At 45.7% G+C, this 16434-nt stretch overlaps 2 protein-coding genes across 2 annotated transcripts; both read left to right on the top strand.

Annotated features, from left to right (window-relative positions):
• The first annotated feature begins 183 nt into the window (after positions 1–183).
• Positions 184–14247, top strand: V1508DRAFT_84965 (dynein heavy chain, N-terminal region 1-domain-containing protein). The gene is made up of 17 exons (XM_066943078.1): positions 184–449; positions 497–770; positions 825–1154; positions 1211–1335; positions 1391–2324; positions 2376–2845; positions 2897–3520; positions 3571–3945; positions 4000–4633; positions 4690–5366; positions 5423–6740; positions 6797–7084; positions 7135–7537; positions 7592–8047; positions 8097–9960; positions 10014–13053; positions 13110–14247. Exons 2-17 carry the CDS (start codon positions 497–499, stop codon positions 14141–14143), a joined length of 12846 nt encoding a protein of 4281 aa, XP_066796379.1. The 5' UTR covers positions 184–449; the 3' UTR covers positions 14144–14247.
• A 1064-nt stretch (positions 14248–15311) lies between these two features.
• V1508DRAFT_415573 (Golgin subfamily A member 7/ERF4 family-domain-containing protein) lies at positions 15312–16434 on the top strand. Its single transcript, XM_066940083.1, has one exon. It carries the CDS (start codon positions 15788–15790, stop codon positions 16370–16372), a length of 585 nt encoding a protein of 194 aa, XP_066796378.1. The 5' UTR covers positions 15312–15787; the 3' UTR covers positions 16373–16434.

The following is a 16434-nucleotide window of genomic DNA, read 5'->3' as shown; positions in this document are numbered from 1 at the left end:
GGATCCAGAGCTTCACACACTGTGCGGCTCATGCATCAGTTATGGCAATGATAGTGCAGACAACCCGATAAGTGTTCATATAACATTCAATCCCAAAGATACTACCAATTCATATAAACGCAGAATTTGGGACAAATAGAGTAACGAGAAATCTAACTGGGACCTGTTTGACCGCGGGCTATTATATGCAAGTACAAATGGTGACATTGAGCGTGAGAGCGGAAGCGTTATACGTCGATAGTGTCACTCCGAACAGCGGCGTGATACACTAGACGCGAATGTGTGGTTTACCCCTGGACGCGTTCTCGCTCTAGCAATATCCAATTTGAATTGGTCTGAGGACGCTCTGTACAAATATACCTTCATCTCAGTTGTGTTTTGGTTACTCATGCTGTCATTTTAGTTCTTTTTTGATTTGTCCCGTTAGAATTCGCGTGCCGTGACGCAATGTATGTCTTGTTAACTTGTCCACTTAACTGGAGATTAACAACGCTAGATGGATACGAGCTTCGAGCAATCGGTTACGGGTCTGACGGACGCAACTGTCGCTCAAGGCAATGACCATGTAGCAACGGATGTATTAATCGCTTATCTGCGGAATTTGCTGCAGATTCTTTTAGGTGCCTCGCAGGATGACCTCAACAGCTCTATCTTCGCCGACACGTCCGACACTACGTCCAGGCTTGCGGCCTTCGCCGTTGATCCGAACCCAGTTGTGATGTTTGTGCTTAAAGACCAAACCCCTGGTGAGGCCGTGACGGAGGTCAACGGTATGCTCTTGCAAGCGGTCTGACTGGGCGAGAAAGTGCTAAATGCTCCCCTAGGTCCCACATATTTTTATTCAATTCGACCGGATTTGTTGCCCTCCCGTAACCTGACATCCTTATTAGCTATCATCAAACGACAGTCACCTATAGATATGGCACTACCGCTGGATATGCAACTCCAGGTAGTGAATCTACCGAGTAGTAATATACCTGGTCTCCAAGAAAGTCATATTGCAGAGACTACTACGTCTCCAAGCGAAATACTATACTCACTCGTCCATCTCGCTATCGGACCATATTTTGATGCCTTCACCCGTGGAAAGGAGCATTTTGGGAGTGCGGGAGCAGGAACTAATGGGCTGACGGCGGAAGCTGATTCCAAGACCGGTAAGTCTATTACTGCAGGCGAATATGTGAGAGTATATGGCTAACAGCCGTTGCAGGAGTACCGGCCACAAAAAAGAGACTTGCGGAGCTGGAGCTCTCATTATTACATTTACAACAAAACATTGAGATTCCTCAGGTAGCCCTCACGTTCCATCCTATTATTCAGCAAACAGTTGATAAGGTTAGATGCTTTGTTTGATAGCAACGTGAAAGGATGATTATAATGCAATAAATAGGCCAACAGACTGAACACCACGCCGACAATCGATATGATTCCAACTGACCTGCTTGCCGACTCGAAGTTTCTCAACGCCCTACAATCCAACGTGAATTCTTGGATTAAGTCCATCCAGTCTATCACGAAAATGACGCGTGACCCGGCTAATGGTACGGCCACTCAGGAGATCAACTTCTGGCTTTCCCTGGAAGTAGCACTTGAAGATATTGAGCGACAGCTACAATACGATGGTGTGACGCTGACGATAGAGGTACTCAAACACGCGAAGCGGTTTCACGCTACAATCAGTTTCACGTCAGATACAGGGCTGAAGGAATCGATGGAAATCGTAAAGAAGTATAACTTGTTGATGCACGAATTCCCTATTGACGATTTACTATCAGCGCCCACTTTACTGAGATTAAAAGAGGCGACTGTGAATGTGTTTAATCACCTGAACAGAAAAATCAGAGTCTCGCCCTATCCGATCCGGCGTGCGTTACCACTCGTTGAAGCCATATCCGGTGACTTAGACAATCAGTTTCATGCACTATTGAGCGGTAGAAGGTTAATGCATTTGGATTACTCTGAATTCCAGAAAGTCGTGTCAGTGGCAGAAGACGTGTTTTCAACGTGGGACTACCAAATCAAAGAATTCACAAATGTAGCACGCGAGGTCACACGAAAGCGTGCAGAAAAGTTCATTCCGATTCGAATCCGGGCACGACATGCAGCGACTCAGGAACGGCTAATGTACATAAAGTCATTTAGACAAGCACATGAGCAATTACAAGCCACTATCTCGACTGTGCTTGGTCCACACAGTGCTAGTGGTATGGACAGCGCGCATAACACCAACGGTGTTAAAGAACTTGGTGCTGTGGATGTCGTTACAGATCTGACGGAGTCTTATTACGCGTTACGAGATGTTGATGTCCTTGACGTGTCACCTGGTGCGAGAGGTTCTGTTCTACACTTGTTCCTGCATGCTAATATTGTTATAGAGGGTACGGAAATCTGGATAGCTGCCGAAAATGCATACAATGAACGCACATCCCGAATCGAAGACTCCATTATTGTAAAACTTCGTGAGAGACTTGCAACAGCAAAAACAGCAAACGAGATGTTCCGTGTGTTTTCACGCTTCAACGCTCTTTTCATCCGCCCTAAGATTAGAGGTGCCATTCAAGAGTACCAGGCACAGTTGATAGAAAACGTCAAAGCTGATATTCAGTCCCTGCATTCTCGGTTCATTGACCAGTACGCTAATTCGGAAGCTTACCAAATGGCCACTGTTCGAGATATTCCCCCAGTTTCTGGGGCAATCATATGGGTGAGACAGATTGAACGACAGCTGAATCTATATATGAAAAGAGTGGAGGATGTGCTTGGTAGTGGATGGGAGCTATACTCTGAAGGCGAGAAATTACAAAATGAAAGCAATACGTTTCGGAAGAAGTTAGATGCCAAGGCGGTATGTAGACTTATATTTAAGCGATATGGTCGTTGTACTGACTAACTACAGATTTTCGATTCATGGCTCCGTGATGTCACTGAGCGGAAAATATCCGTCAGCGGGCGATTGTTTAACATCGTCAGAAATCGGTCTTCGGCGAATCGTCTGGAATTGGTCGTTAATTTCGATCCACAGGTCATAGCATTATTCAAAGAAGTTAGGAATCTCACATATTTAAAGTTCCAAGTGCCACATGCTATCAGCAGCGTGTCGAAGGATGCGAAACGAGTGTATCCGTATGCCATGAGCCTCATGAATACATTGCGGATATATTCGCATGCTAGCAGTGCGATCGAAGATCTGGGCAATGCCACTATTTTGATGCATGAATATCAGAATTCAGTGCAAGAACTTATTCAAGTGGGCATCAAGTTGAAATGGGAATCCTTTGTGCAAGCTTCTTATGATGTCAAACCTTTCTCGTACGTGTCGGGAGATCTCTCAGTCTCGAGCCACGAAACTCGACAGGTTCAGCTGTTTAGAGACATAGCATCTGCAGTATCCGTGCTGGAGCGAAAAGCTAATCTTTTGATCGTGATTAATGATGGCATTCAGTCTTGTCTAGATAGGTTGCGCACTTGTGAGTTTGACTATAAGGCACTCGGTCAGGCCATGGAGTCTATACAGAATTCGGTAGGTTGCCCCCGTATGACATGAATAGCTTCAGGATCTGACATCATCAGATTGACAAATTGAATCTTGAGAATTTCTCGAACCTGCGATTCTTTGTTAACAAACTTAACAATATAATTCGAGATATTCTGCTTGCCCGTCTTCGCATTGCAATCACGAACTGGGTTGACAATTTCCAAAAAGCAGATATGCCTTCTGACTCACCAGCTCCACTAAAGTCTCAACCAATCCGGCTTGAGGTTACAATCAAGAACCAAACAATTTCACTATCACCGCCTTTGGAACACGCCCGAGCGACGTGGTATGCGGAGTTTCATGATTGTGTCGGAGTTGTGTGTCGACTACACAGACTCAGCTCATCCCGATATGAGGTTAAAGTTGGCGCTAGTTTAAATGCTGCTTCAGTGGCCATGTTTAATGAATTGGTAGGCTTCTGCGGAGTGACATTTTCCTATATAAGATGCTGACAGTCTGAACAGCCCAGCTTGGCAGTTGATGAACTTGAAAATGCCTACACGGTAATTGAACAGAAATTGGATGACGTGCGATCATACACATCTAAATGGCTCCAGTTTCAGTCACTGTGGGATCTGCAACCCGAGAAAGTCTACGCAATGCTTGGTGTCGATCTAAGCAGATGGGTACAAATTCTGCAGGATATCAGGAAAGTTCGCGCGACGTTTGACACGGCTCAAGCGTCCCGAGATTTTGGCAATATTATAGTCGATTACGAGCAAGTACAGGCCCGAATCAATGCAAAATACGATACATGGCAACACGATATATTGGTTCGATTTGCAGAGATCTTAAATGGGAATATTCAAGATACCTACTTGGACCTGGAGAAAACGCGGAAAGAGTTGGAAGTTCAGGCACTTGACCTTTCGTCAACGAAAAGAGCTGTCGCGTTCGTTACGGTAGTGCAAACAGCAAGAGCGAAGGTTGAGCCTTGGGAAGAACGTCTCGGCACGTTCCGAACTGGACAAATTGCCTTGTCGAGGAATAGATACCAATTTCCTGCTGACTGGATTTTCATTGATCAAGTCGACGGCGAGTGGGCGGCGTTCAGAGAGATTCTGCAGAGGAAGTCCAAAATCGTCGATGAAAAGCTCGGTAAGTCCCGCTGCGTTGAATTGGGTTCTCTGGAATCAGACTAACATTGCCCACAGATGCGCTTCGGACAAAGGTCTTTGCTGAGCATAAACTCGTTCTAGACCACGTTAACAGAGCAATAAACGACTGGAATTCAGAGAAGCCTGTTACTGGAACCATCGCTCCCGAAGTGGCCTTTGTCACACTTGAAAAGTTCGACAGACGACTCAGCAATTTGAAAAACGATCAAAATCTGATATTTAGTGCGAAAGAAGCGCTGGACATTGAGCTACCGGTTACGGGTGCACTTGATCTTTCCATTCAGGAAGTACAAGACTTTAAGTCTGTGTGGTTCGCATTGAGTTCAGTTTGGAAATCACTGAATGATTTACGAGATACGCCTTGGGCCAGCGTTGTTCCCCGAAAAGTCAAACAGAATATCGACGAGCTGATAAATATGACGAAGGAAATGCCCAGTCGAATGAGACAGTACTCGTCTTTTGAATATGTCCAAACTATTCTTCGCCAATTCTTGAAAGGTGAGCCAATACTGGCAGACCTGAGATCTGAGGTGATGAAAGACCGTCATTGGGAGAAAGTGTATAAGGCTCTAAAACCGAAAGACCATATTCATTTAGCGTCAATGACCTTGGGCAATGTCTGGGACCTGAATATTCTGATCAATGAGGGAATTCTTCGAGATATCCTGTCCCAAGCTCGCGGTGAGTTGGCACTGGAAGATTTCTTGAAGCAGGTATGTTAAGCTGCTATGTGTTTCGCACTCTGGCGATTTTGCTGATGAGAAATTAGGTTCGCGAAACTTGGGCTGGCTATACTCTTGATCTAGTCAATTACCAGAACAAATGCCGCTTGATTCGAGGGTGGGATGCCCTCTTGGAGAAGTGCACGGAACATAGGAGCTCCCTGACTGCGATGCACCATTCGCCTTACTTCAAACAATTTGAGGACGAAGCGACATCTTGGGAAGACAAACTCAGCAGGATTAGTTCTCTTTTTGACAGTTGGATTGACGTGCAGCGCCAGTGGGTTTATCTTGAAGGCGTTTTTAGTGGCAATGCGGAGATTAAGAACCTGTTACCTGTCGAATCGTCTCGTTTTCAGAATGTGAACTCGGAGTTCTCGACGCTGATGCGAAAAGTCTCGAAAACGCCGAATGTGTTAGACGTATTGAATATTCCTGGCGCCAGATCCTCCCTGGATCGACTTGCAGATTTGCTGTCGAAAGTTCAGAAAGCATTGGGCGAATACCTGGAACGGGAGAGAGAGCAATTTCCGAGGTACTACTTTGTCGGCGATGAAGATCTGCTAGAAATCATTGCAAACGCCAAGGATACTACTCGTATCCAGAGGCATTTGAAGAAAATGTTCGCCGGTATCGCAGGACTGGTCGTCGATGAGGAGAATTCAGCAATAACGGGATTCACGTCCAGGGAGGGTGAAGTGGTTGATTTGAAGGAAGCTATTTCGCTAATAAAGGCTTCCAAGGTGAATGAATGGCTCAGCCAATTGGATATTTCGATGCGGGAAACGTTAGCATCATATTTGTCAGATTCTATCGGAGACTATCGTATCGTGTTTAGGCACAAGTCATTGACGCCAGAAAATTTAATATCCTGGATTCGGAAGTATCCTGCACAGGTGATAATTGTGACCTCCCAAATTGTATGGACAGAAATCACGGAAAACACACTTGCCACGGAATCGTCCAAGCTCACTGAGATTGTTGGTCAGGAAACCTTGCTCCTGGAGTTGCTTGCTTCTATAGTTCTCCAGGAACTCAATAGAATTGATCGCAAGAAATGTGAAGGTCTGATCACTGAACTCGTTCACCAGCGCAACGTGATTCAGAAATTGCTGTCGCAGAAGGCGGTGTACGTGGATGATTACGGCTGGCTCTCGACAATGACGTTCCAATATTCGGAACAGAAAAATCTTGTGGACCGAGTGCAAGTGCGGATGGGGTCCGCTTGTTTCCAGTACGGTTTTGAGTATCTTGGCGTTCCGGATCGATTGGTGCAGACACCCCTTACCGATAAATGTTTCCTTACTTTGACAGGGGCATTGGAGCAGAGCTTTGGTGGGTCATTATTTGGACCAGCTGGAACAGGTATGCTATTCCTATTGACTTGTCGTTTTGCAAAAACTTAACATCTTTCTTCCAAGGCAAAACGGAAACTGTGAAAGCGTTAGGTGTACAACTCGGCCGATTCGTTCTCGTATTCAACTGCGACGATACATTCAATTTCCAATCTATGGGCAGAATATTCCTTGGCATTTGTCAAGTTGGAGCATGGGGCTGCTTCGACGAGTTTAACCGTCTGGATGAAAAAATACTTAGTGCTGTCTCTTCACAGATTCAGAGTATTCAGCTAGGATTACGGACCTTAAAATTTAATGCGTCAGAGAAAGTTGAACTTATTGGGAAACAGTTTACCATAAACAAGGATACCGGTATAATAGCTATTTATTGTACAGGGGCTATTGATCTGACTATGATATAGGTATCTTTATTACGATGAATCCTGGATATGCTGGTCGAGCAAAATTACCTGATAACCTTAAGAAGCTCTTCCGGAGCATTTCAATGTCGAGACCCGACAAGGAACTGATTGCCGAAGTTATTCTTTATGCTCAAGGCTTCATAGCCGCTAGAGATTTATCCATGAAAATCGTTCCATTCTTTGAGAAATTGGTCGCTCGGCTTTCTGATCAAGCTCATTATGACTTCGGTCTTCGTGCGCTAAAGAGCGTGCTTGTGACGTCAGGAGAGTTGAAGCGGAGACAGAGCCTTAACTTGGACAACGGCGGCATTAAGCGTCGAAATGAAGATGAGAAGATTTTACAAAGCATCCACGAGACAATCGCTCCCGAACTAGTCGGCGAGGATTCTCAAATATTTATACAGTATGCACTAGTTATGTTGCAGTTTGATTACGAATATACTAAGTCTTCATGCAGGGTAGAGGAGGATTCATTCCCTGGCATCAAGTACATACCAGAAGACTTGATAGGACTTCAAAACTCTATCGTGAAAATCGCAACAGGCAACGGTCTCATGGTTGGCGATAAATGGTTGACAAAGTCGCTTCAGTTATATCAAATTCAGAACATTCATCATGGTGTTATGTTGGTCGGTGAGTCTGGTTGCGGAAAGTCCTCTACATGGCGGACTCTTCTCCGCGCTCTCCAGGAACTGGAAGGCACAGAAGGCGTATTCTACGTTATCGATTCGAAGGTAATGTCAAAGGAGAACTTGTATGGTAATTTCGACAGAACCACTCGTGAATGGACCGATGGTTTATTCACAGGAATACTGCGAAAAATCAATGATGATCTTAGAGGTGAAAGTTTGAAACGGCATTGGATCGTTTTTGATGGTGACGTGGATCCCGAATGGGCGGAAAACTTAAATAGGTAAGAAATGCTCTTAGGTTGCAGAACTTACGATACTAACCCGGTTCAGTGTTCTTGACGACAACAGGATTTTGACGCTTCCAAATGGCGAACGTCTTTCATTACCTTCCAATGTCCGCATATTCTTCGAAGTTGACAGCATGAAATATGCAACACTGGCTACCGTTAGTCGTTGCGGTGTGGTGTGGTTCAGCGTCGATACTGTATCAACTCATATGCTGGTCAAGTCCTATATTAACAAACTCCGCACAACTGTGTTTGAAGATGGCGATAACATTTTTGCCTTAACAACTACCATATCTGATGCTTCTAGTGATCGCACGGTAGTAGCTATTGCGGATCAGCTTGAGAAAATTCTTCTCGGTGAGCATTGGCTGGACGAAATCTTACAGGAAGCAGCCAGTTACAATCATATCATGGAGTTTACTGCGACTAGAGCGCTTCATACTTTTTTTTCGTTAACGAACTCGTCGGTCATCAAGATTGTCGAATATGACTCTCAACATTCCGATTTTACTCTCAGCACAGATCAGCGAGAGACTTTCTTGATCAGTAAACTTCTTGTGAATCTCATATGGAGTTGCGTTGGGGACTGTCCATTGTCTGAGCGCCAAGTTTTTTCACAATACCTTTGTCACCTACAGCTATTCGCCGCGCTGGACCTTCCGGGTGGAGATTCAGTTCTGGACTACGACACGTCACTACCACTCTCCAATTGGGTCTCATGGCGATCACACGTACCGAAGATAGATCTCGATCCCCATATGGTTACGAAAACCGATGTCGTTATTCCAACAGTTGACACAGTCCGCCACGAAGCACTGTTGCATTCCTGCCTCGAGGAGAAGCGAGCGTTGATTCTCTGTGGCCCACCCGGTTCCGGCAAGACTATGAGTCTCTTCAATACGCTTCGAAAACTTGCCAATATGGAAGTAGCCGGTCTCAATTTCTCGAGTGCAACTAGTCCTGAGCTTGTAATTAAGACTATTGAACAGTACTGTGAATATAGAAAGACCCATAGTGGCATAGTTTTGTCGCCAACCCAGGTCGGTCGTCGACTGGCTATCTTTTGCGACGAGATCAATCTTCCGGCACCAGATAAGTATGGCACTCAACAAGTCATCTTCTTTCTGCGACAATTGATTGAACACAACGGATTTTGGAGAGTTTCTGATAAGTCGTGGGTTTCATTGGAGCGTATTCAGTTTGTGGGAGCTTGCAATCCGCCCACTGATACTGGAAGAACTGCATTGGGACTGCGATTTCTTCGTCATACTTCACTTATTATGATCGATTATCCAGGCCAATTGTCACTCAATCAAATTTATGGCACATTTAATGCGGCTGTCTTGAAGAGTGCACCTTCACTACGAGGATATTGCGAGGCTCTGACGTCTGCGATGGTGGACCTGTACAGTAGTTCCCAAAAACGATTCACAGTGCAGAAGCAAAGCCATTATGTGTATAGTCCTCGAGAGCTTACACGCTGGGTTCGTGGAATTCATGAAACAATATATCCATTGGAGTCGATCTCCTTGGAAGGATTGGTAAGGATATGGGCTCATGAGGCGTTACGTTTGTTTGCCGACCGGCTAGTCGAAGAAGACGAGAAGGACTGGACAGAGCATGAAATCGCCAAGGTCGTCCAACAACAATTTTTGGGCATAAACGAGCTTGAAGCACTTGAAGGCCCGATATTGTTTTCGAATTGGCTGTCCAAGAACTACATGCCTGTCGGGCTGACAGAGCTCAGGGAGTTTACAAATGCTCGATTGAAGACATTCTGCGAAGAAGAACTCGATGTTCCGTTGGTCTTATTTGACGACGCGCTGGATCATATTTTGAGAATTGACAGGGTGTTCAGACAGCCACAAGGCCATCTAATTTTAATTGGACTTAGTGGAAGCGGAAAGGTGCGTCGTCAAGTTCGTCATTCAGTTGCGGCTTAGCGTTATTGACTATTTAGACAACGCTAGCGCGATTTGTTGCGTGGATGAATGGTCTACGAGTTTTCCAGATCAGTGTACATAAGAAGTACTCTGCTGAAGATTTCGACGATGATCTTCGAGATGTCCTTCGCAGTACTGGATGTAAAGGTCAGAAGGTCTGCTTTATCCTCGATGAATCGAATGTGTTGGACTCGGCGTTTCTAGAGCGAATGAATACGCTCCTTGCCAATGCGGAGATTCCCGGCCTTTTCGAAGGAGACTCTTATAATAGTCTATTATCAGCGTGTCGCGATGGAGCCAGACAACAAGGTTTAATTCTTGATTCTCAGGAAGAGCTCTACAATTGGTTCCGGGGACAAGTTATTCGCAATCTTCACGTCGTGTTCACCATGAATCCTCCAAAAGACGGACTTTCGTCCAGAGCTGCAACCTCTCCTGCATTGTTCAATAGATGCGTATTGAACTGGATGGGCGATTGGTCAGATTCTGCACTATACCAGGTTGGATTGGAACTTACTCAGTCCTTGGATCTGGACGTTCCTTCGTATGCACCTCCGGAGAAATTAGAACTGGCCTATAGAAGACTACCGTGGCCTCCATCTCATAGGGAGGCGGTCGTGAACAGTTTGATTCAAGTTCATATATCTATGAGGGCATTAAATGAGAGGCTCGCTATCCAGCAACGAAAGATAAATTACGCGACTCCACGACATTTCCTCGATTTCCTCGCCCAATTTGGAAAAATTTTCAACGAAAAACGAGACGAATTAGAAGAGCAACAGCGACATCTTAATGTTGGTCTTGAAAAATTGCAAGATACTGTCGAGAAAGTCCGCCATCTCAGGACCGGTTTGGCAGAAAAGCAGGAGCAGCTTGCATTAAAAAGCTCGCAGGCGAATGAAAAACTCCAGCAGATGGTGGTTGATCAAAAGGAGACCGAACAGAGGCGAGCCGAGTCACTGAAAGTCCAAGGGGATCTTGCCATAGAGGAACAAACGATTGCGGCGCGACAGGAAATCGTTATGAACGACCTGGCAAAAGCCGAGCCTGCAGTTGTAGAAGCCCAGCAAAGCGTCAGCAACATCAAAAAGCAGCATTTATCAGAAGTACGATCTATGGCCAACCCCCCCGAAGCAGTGAGAATGGCGATGGAAGCTGTTTGCACGTTATTGGGTCACAAGGTTGATAGTTGGCGAACAGTGCAGTCTATAATTCGACGTGACGACTTTATCTCAAGTATTGTGAATTTCAACACCGACCGCCAGATGACAAGAGCTTTGAGAAATAAAATGCAGGCTGAGTATCTCAGTCGACCAAACTTCAACTTCGACACGGTCAATCGTGCCAGTAAAGCATGTGGTCCACTGACATTGTGGCTTGAGGCACAAGTTAATTATTCACTTATATTGGAAAGAATAGGACCACTACGCGAAGAAGTCGCAGAGCTCACTGCAAATGCAGAGGAAACAAAATTACGAGTTAAAGAAATGACAGCTGTGATTGATGAATTGGAGACAAGCATTGAGCGGTACAAGGAGGAATACGCAGTGCTCATTAGCGAAGTGCAAGAGATCAAAGGCGAGATGGCTAAGGTAGAGTCCAGGGTGGAGAGAAGCGTGAAATTGCTGTCGAGCTTGGCGGCCGAGAGAGAGAGATGGAGGATTGAGAGCCAATCATTCGACGATCAGACAAATACACTTGCTGGAGATTCGTTATTAGCGGCGGCCTTACTTGTCTACGGCGGTTTTTTCGACCAGCAATATCGAAAACACATAATGCGAGACTGGCAAGATCACCTTGAGCAGTCCAACATTACTTTCAAAAGCAACAATCCAGTCTCTGAATATTTATCGTCAATGTCGGACAAAGATAAATGGCAAAATAGCTCGCTTCCGGATGGTGAATTATATGAAGAGAATGCCATTATGCTAGAGAGATTTAATAGATATCCGCTTATCATTGACCCAACCGGCCGGACTGTCGAATTCTTGCGCAAACAGCATACGGACCGCGGTCTCATCGTTACGAGCTTCTTAGATGACGCGTTTGTGAAGCAATTAGAGAGCGCGCTGCGGTTTGGAAATACTCTTCTCATCAATGATGCCGAACACTTCAATCCTATTCTGAACCACGTCCTTAATAAAGAGTATCAGCGTATTGGAGGAAGGATCTTGATCCAGCTGGGTGGGCAGGAGATTGATTTCTCGCCAAACTTCAAGCTGTACTTGTGCACGCGTGATCCATCGGCAGTGTTTGCGCCCGACATTTGCAGCAGAACGACATTTGTCAATTTCACCGTGACTAGAAGCAATTTGCTGGCGGAGAATTTGAACGAACTACTCAAAGTTTTGAGGCCTGACGTCGACCGTAAACGTGGCAACTTGATTAAACTCCGCCGCGACTTCATAGTGCATTTGAGACAGCTCGAGCGAAGTCTCTTGCAAGCTTTGAATGATTCACGGGGCAATATCCTGGATGATGTCAATGTTATCGGTACGCTCGAAAATCTCAAGATTCAAGCCGCAGACATATCACGCAAAATGGAGGAAACCGACGGCGTTATGGCTAAAATTGAAGAGATTGCTGCTCAATATTATCCGGTTGCAGAGGCAAGCAGCACCATATACGCGATTCTAGAATTGTTACCAAATTTGAATGCGTACTACCAGTTCTCGCTCGAATTCTTCCAGTCAATTTTCACCTCGGTATTGAATTCGACCACAGATGTAAAGGAATCCGATCAGACACAAAAATTGAGCGAGATCGTATTCAGATTGAATGTAGAGGCGTACAGGCGCACTTCGCAGGCGCTGCATCATTCGGACGTACTAATATTAGCCACGTTCTTTGCGTATGGCAAGCTGAATAAGGGTGAAATCTCAATCATTGAGGAACTGTTCGACAAGGAGCGACAGTTTGTGGACTTGTCTGTAGACAGTTACGAATTATCGCAACTAATCGCGCATGCAAAATCGTCTTCATTATTTGCTGGCAATGGAGTAGTTGACGAGGTATCGCTATATGCGTTTTTGAGTGAGGCGGAGGCAAATTCTAATGGTAAGTGCATTTGTCCGGAATTTGGCAAGCAAAGGAGGTACTAATACGTAATGCAGATATTGATCGCCAATTATGCAGGATTCTGCTCATGAAACTGGTCAGATCGGATCAGTACGTCCAAACAGTCCACTCATTTGTCAGCAAAGCATTCGGTGACAGGTTCTTTGCAGAGATTACAGAAGACATTTCTCGTGTTGTCATGAAAGAAGTGACAGCAGCTACGCCCATCGCGATATGCTCCATTCCTGGGTACGATGCAAGCTACAGAATCGAGAATCTAGTCAAGACGCACGGCATAAAGTGTGTTTCAGTTGCTATGGGTTCTGAAGAAAGTATTACGGCGGCCGATCGTGCTATTGCAGAAGCCGCTCAGAGAGGATTTTGGGTGCTACTTAAGAATGTACACTTGGCATCAGGATGGCTTGATTTGCTCGAGAAGCATATCCGCATGTTACGAGTCGAACCGGGATTTAGATTATTCCTGTCACTGGAAACAACGGCGTATGTACCGATTAATCTCCTCCGAACTTCGAGAATCATGATGTTTGAGCCACCTCCTGGTATTCGTGCGAATATGAAAGACATGTTGGGGAGTATTGATAAGAGCGAGATCGCACCTGACCCTGCCGAGCTCGCCCGAATGTATTTCGTGTTTGCCTGGTTCCACGCCGTTGTACAAGAGCGTCTGCGTTACGGTTCCGTCGGTTGGAAGAAATCATATGACTTCAACGACTCTGACTTCGGTTTCGGAAGATATATCATTGATACATGGCTTGCTATGGCTGCGAGGGGCAGATCTAACGTCGCACCTGAACACATTCCATGGATGGCTATCAGATTATTGCTGGCAGACACTGTCTATGGTGCCAAAGTCGATGATGAGACGGATTTAGCGAATTTGCGTGATCTCGTTGAGCATGTGTTCACTCCAAAGGTGTTCGAATGGGACTACGATATTGCGCCTGGACCTCCGAAATTACTATTGCCTGAGGGTAGTAAGTTCGATTCGTTTATTGAATGGATTGAGGCTTTGCCAGAAGAAGAACCGGCAACTTGGCTCGGGTTACCGGAAGGCGCGGTGAAGGTATGATGGATTAAGTAATCGTATTTGTACATATTAGATTCTGGCGTCATATAAAGGATTATTGCATATACTTTCTGACTGTAATGAATGCATCATATGATATTTTAGTAATGTGAGATTAGTGAGATCAATGTGCATTCAGATCCCATTGGTCGTCTTACAGCCAGATGCACTTTAGCACCAGATGGCGCAGTAGTTGAGTTCATTCTGAAGGATGAACGTGAGAGGACTGTGCGTCTTGCAATGCGACAGGGAGGCAGAACGAGAGATCACTTCCTGCGAGGATTTCTGTGCTCAACTTCTACTCCAATGGCGGGGACGGCATGCCTGTTGCAGAGTCAATGATGTTATTGATTCCTTACCTGTCAGGTCTCTATTGGTAAGATGAGACATCGTGTGCTGTGTCCAGAGCGCATCTGCATAAGCCGTGGCATGGTTCCTCCTGTCATCTTGTATCTATCAATGCATCTGATATTGTCAATTAATTACACATAGTATGATCGCACACCCTTCCTTAATCCTCAAATGACCTAATTAACTATTGTCTATTCCGTGTTCATTGTCCATGAATATTGGACTGCCGTCTTCATATCCAACATGCCATTCTCATCAAGACAAAATCTACCCTCTTGCGCGACATTTTTCTTGAGCTTCTCCTTCAATTGTGCCTTTTCGGCGTCGTCCAATGCTGTGATATCTCTTTGCCTCCCATAATAAGAACACAGCCTAGGCTACTTCAAGCAAAGTCTTGAAGAGCTTCTCTTCCTCATTCGTCGCACAACGTCCCCCTACTTCATCCGTCTAGCCTGAGGCAAATCCACGTCATCCCGCATAGCTCCGCAACCGTCGGCTGCCATGGAGTGTTATTCTCTGTCTCCTGCTCGTAATCCCAGATTATGGCAGCTTGCCTGTGGCCGGCTTGAGCGAAAATGTCAGCTAACTAGGGAATTGCATCAGAAGCGAGCTATCGGGTGATGGGATCTTATAGTGCTGTCCTTGTATGCCGCATGTTAGGCAACTTGGACCTGAATGTCTCTAACAGTGCCGTCCGAGATCAGACAGTTTCACCGTTGTAACTGTCGCAATTCATTCGACAGCTAATTCGAGCCGCGTGCTGCGCGGCTTCAAACTCGTGGGAGATGGTCCTTCATTCCTTCGAGTTCTCTCATCGGCGGTTGTCAGATTGTTCATTCTGAATGCTTCATATCGGATTGCTTGCTTCCGAGCCAAAGTGGCTTAAGCACGACTCAACGCTGTCAGCAATATAGAGGATAACGTTTGCCAGAGACCTTAATGCATAGCAGTTGTTCGTGCTTGATAACTGTCATTCATGGATAAAGCAAAATACAACAAGTTTTGCGTTAAATAGGATCAAAATATTATCTGCTATTGCAGTATTCCTGAAGTTAGAGCAGCGGTAATGACTGGACGGCAGTATCTTCAAGATGCGGAACTCTATTGCGATGTTGCCCCTGCTCTGAAACAGCGAAGCGCGATTTGGGGCATTGGCTATGCTTCGAACTGGCCACATGCGTGAACCCGCCGTTGATCCTGGCACCTCTTCTTTGTCTCTATGCTTTGTTGTTTACTTGAGTCCGACATGACATGACGTCTAGTGTTCCCTTCGCCCTATAAAGCATCATAGTCCTCATGGCTTCCACCATCAACACGCTGGGTCCAGTAATCGATGATCCACCGCCAGACGAGCGGCCACTTCAGATAGCAGATCCCCGGTGGGTACCGAGTACTACACATCGCGACTATTTCCGCACACATGCAGAAAATCCACACGTTCCCGTGGGCTCATTGGGCGCGTCGTGCACTCGTATAGTGAGAATCCACCGCGACTACGTGTATCCGCGCGAGAGCAACACTCCCGCTTTCACGCCTCAATTCCCAGGATATCCGTTATCCATGTTCATGACCGAGATAGAGTTTCTGGATCTAGTACATGAGGTCAATGATCAGCTGGACCAAGCATTTTATCCGTTGTCGCTGGGAAACGTGCTTGACGGGTGTGTTGGCTTTCTCACATGCTGGCTGTGCGAGATAGTGTACACGTCGTATCATAAACGAAAGTCGTTGGAGCTGGAGCGTTTTATAGAAAAATTGAATGAGGAGGTGTACAAAGCGCGAGGTATCAAGGTTATTTCACCAAGGCGGACGGCATATCTGTCGCTGGATATTCAAGTGCCGTATCCATTTATTCGACCCGAGAGAGGACAGAGTATATAATGGCATTGGATCGCGCTGCATCATGTTATAGTATGACCTAGTAATCAAGACATGGCGTATGG

Source organism: Lipomyces doorenjongii (assembly GCF_038497915.1).
Source record: "Lipomyces doorenjongii strain NRRL Y-27504 unplaced genomic scaffold V1508scaffold_18, whole genome shotgun sequence".
Lineage (NCBI taxonomy): Eukaryota > Fungi > Ascomycota > Lipomycetes > Lipomycetales > Lipomycetaceae > Lipomyces > Lipomyces doorenjongii.
This window is presented reverse-complemented; position numbering and strand designations above follow the sequence as displayed.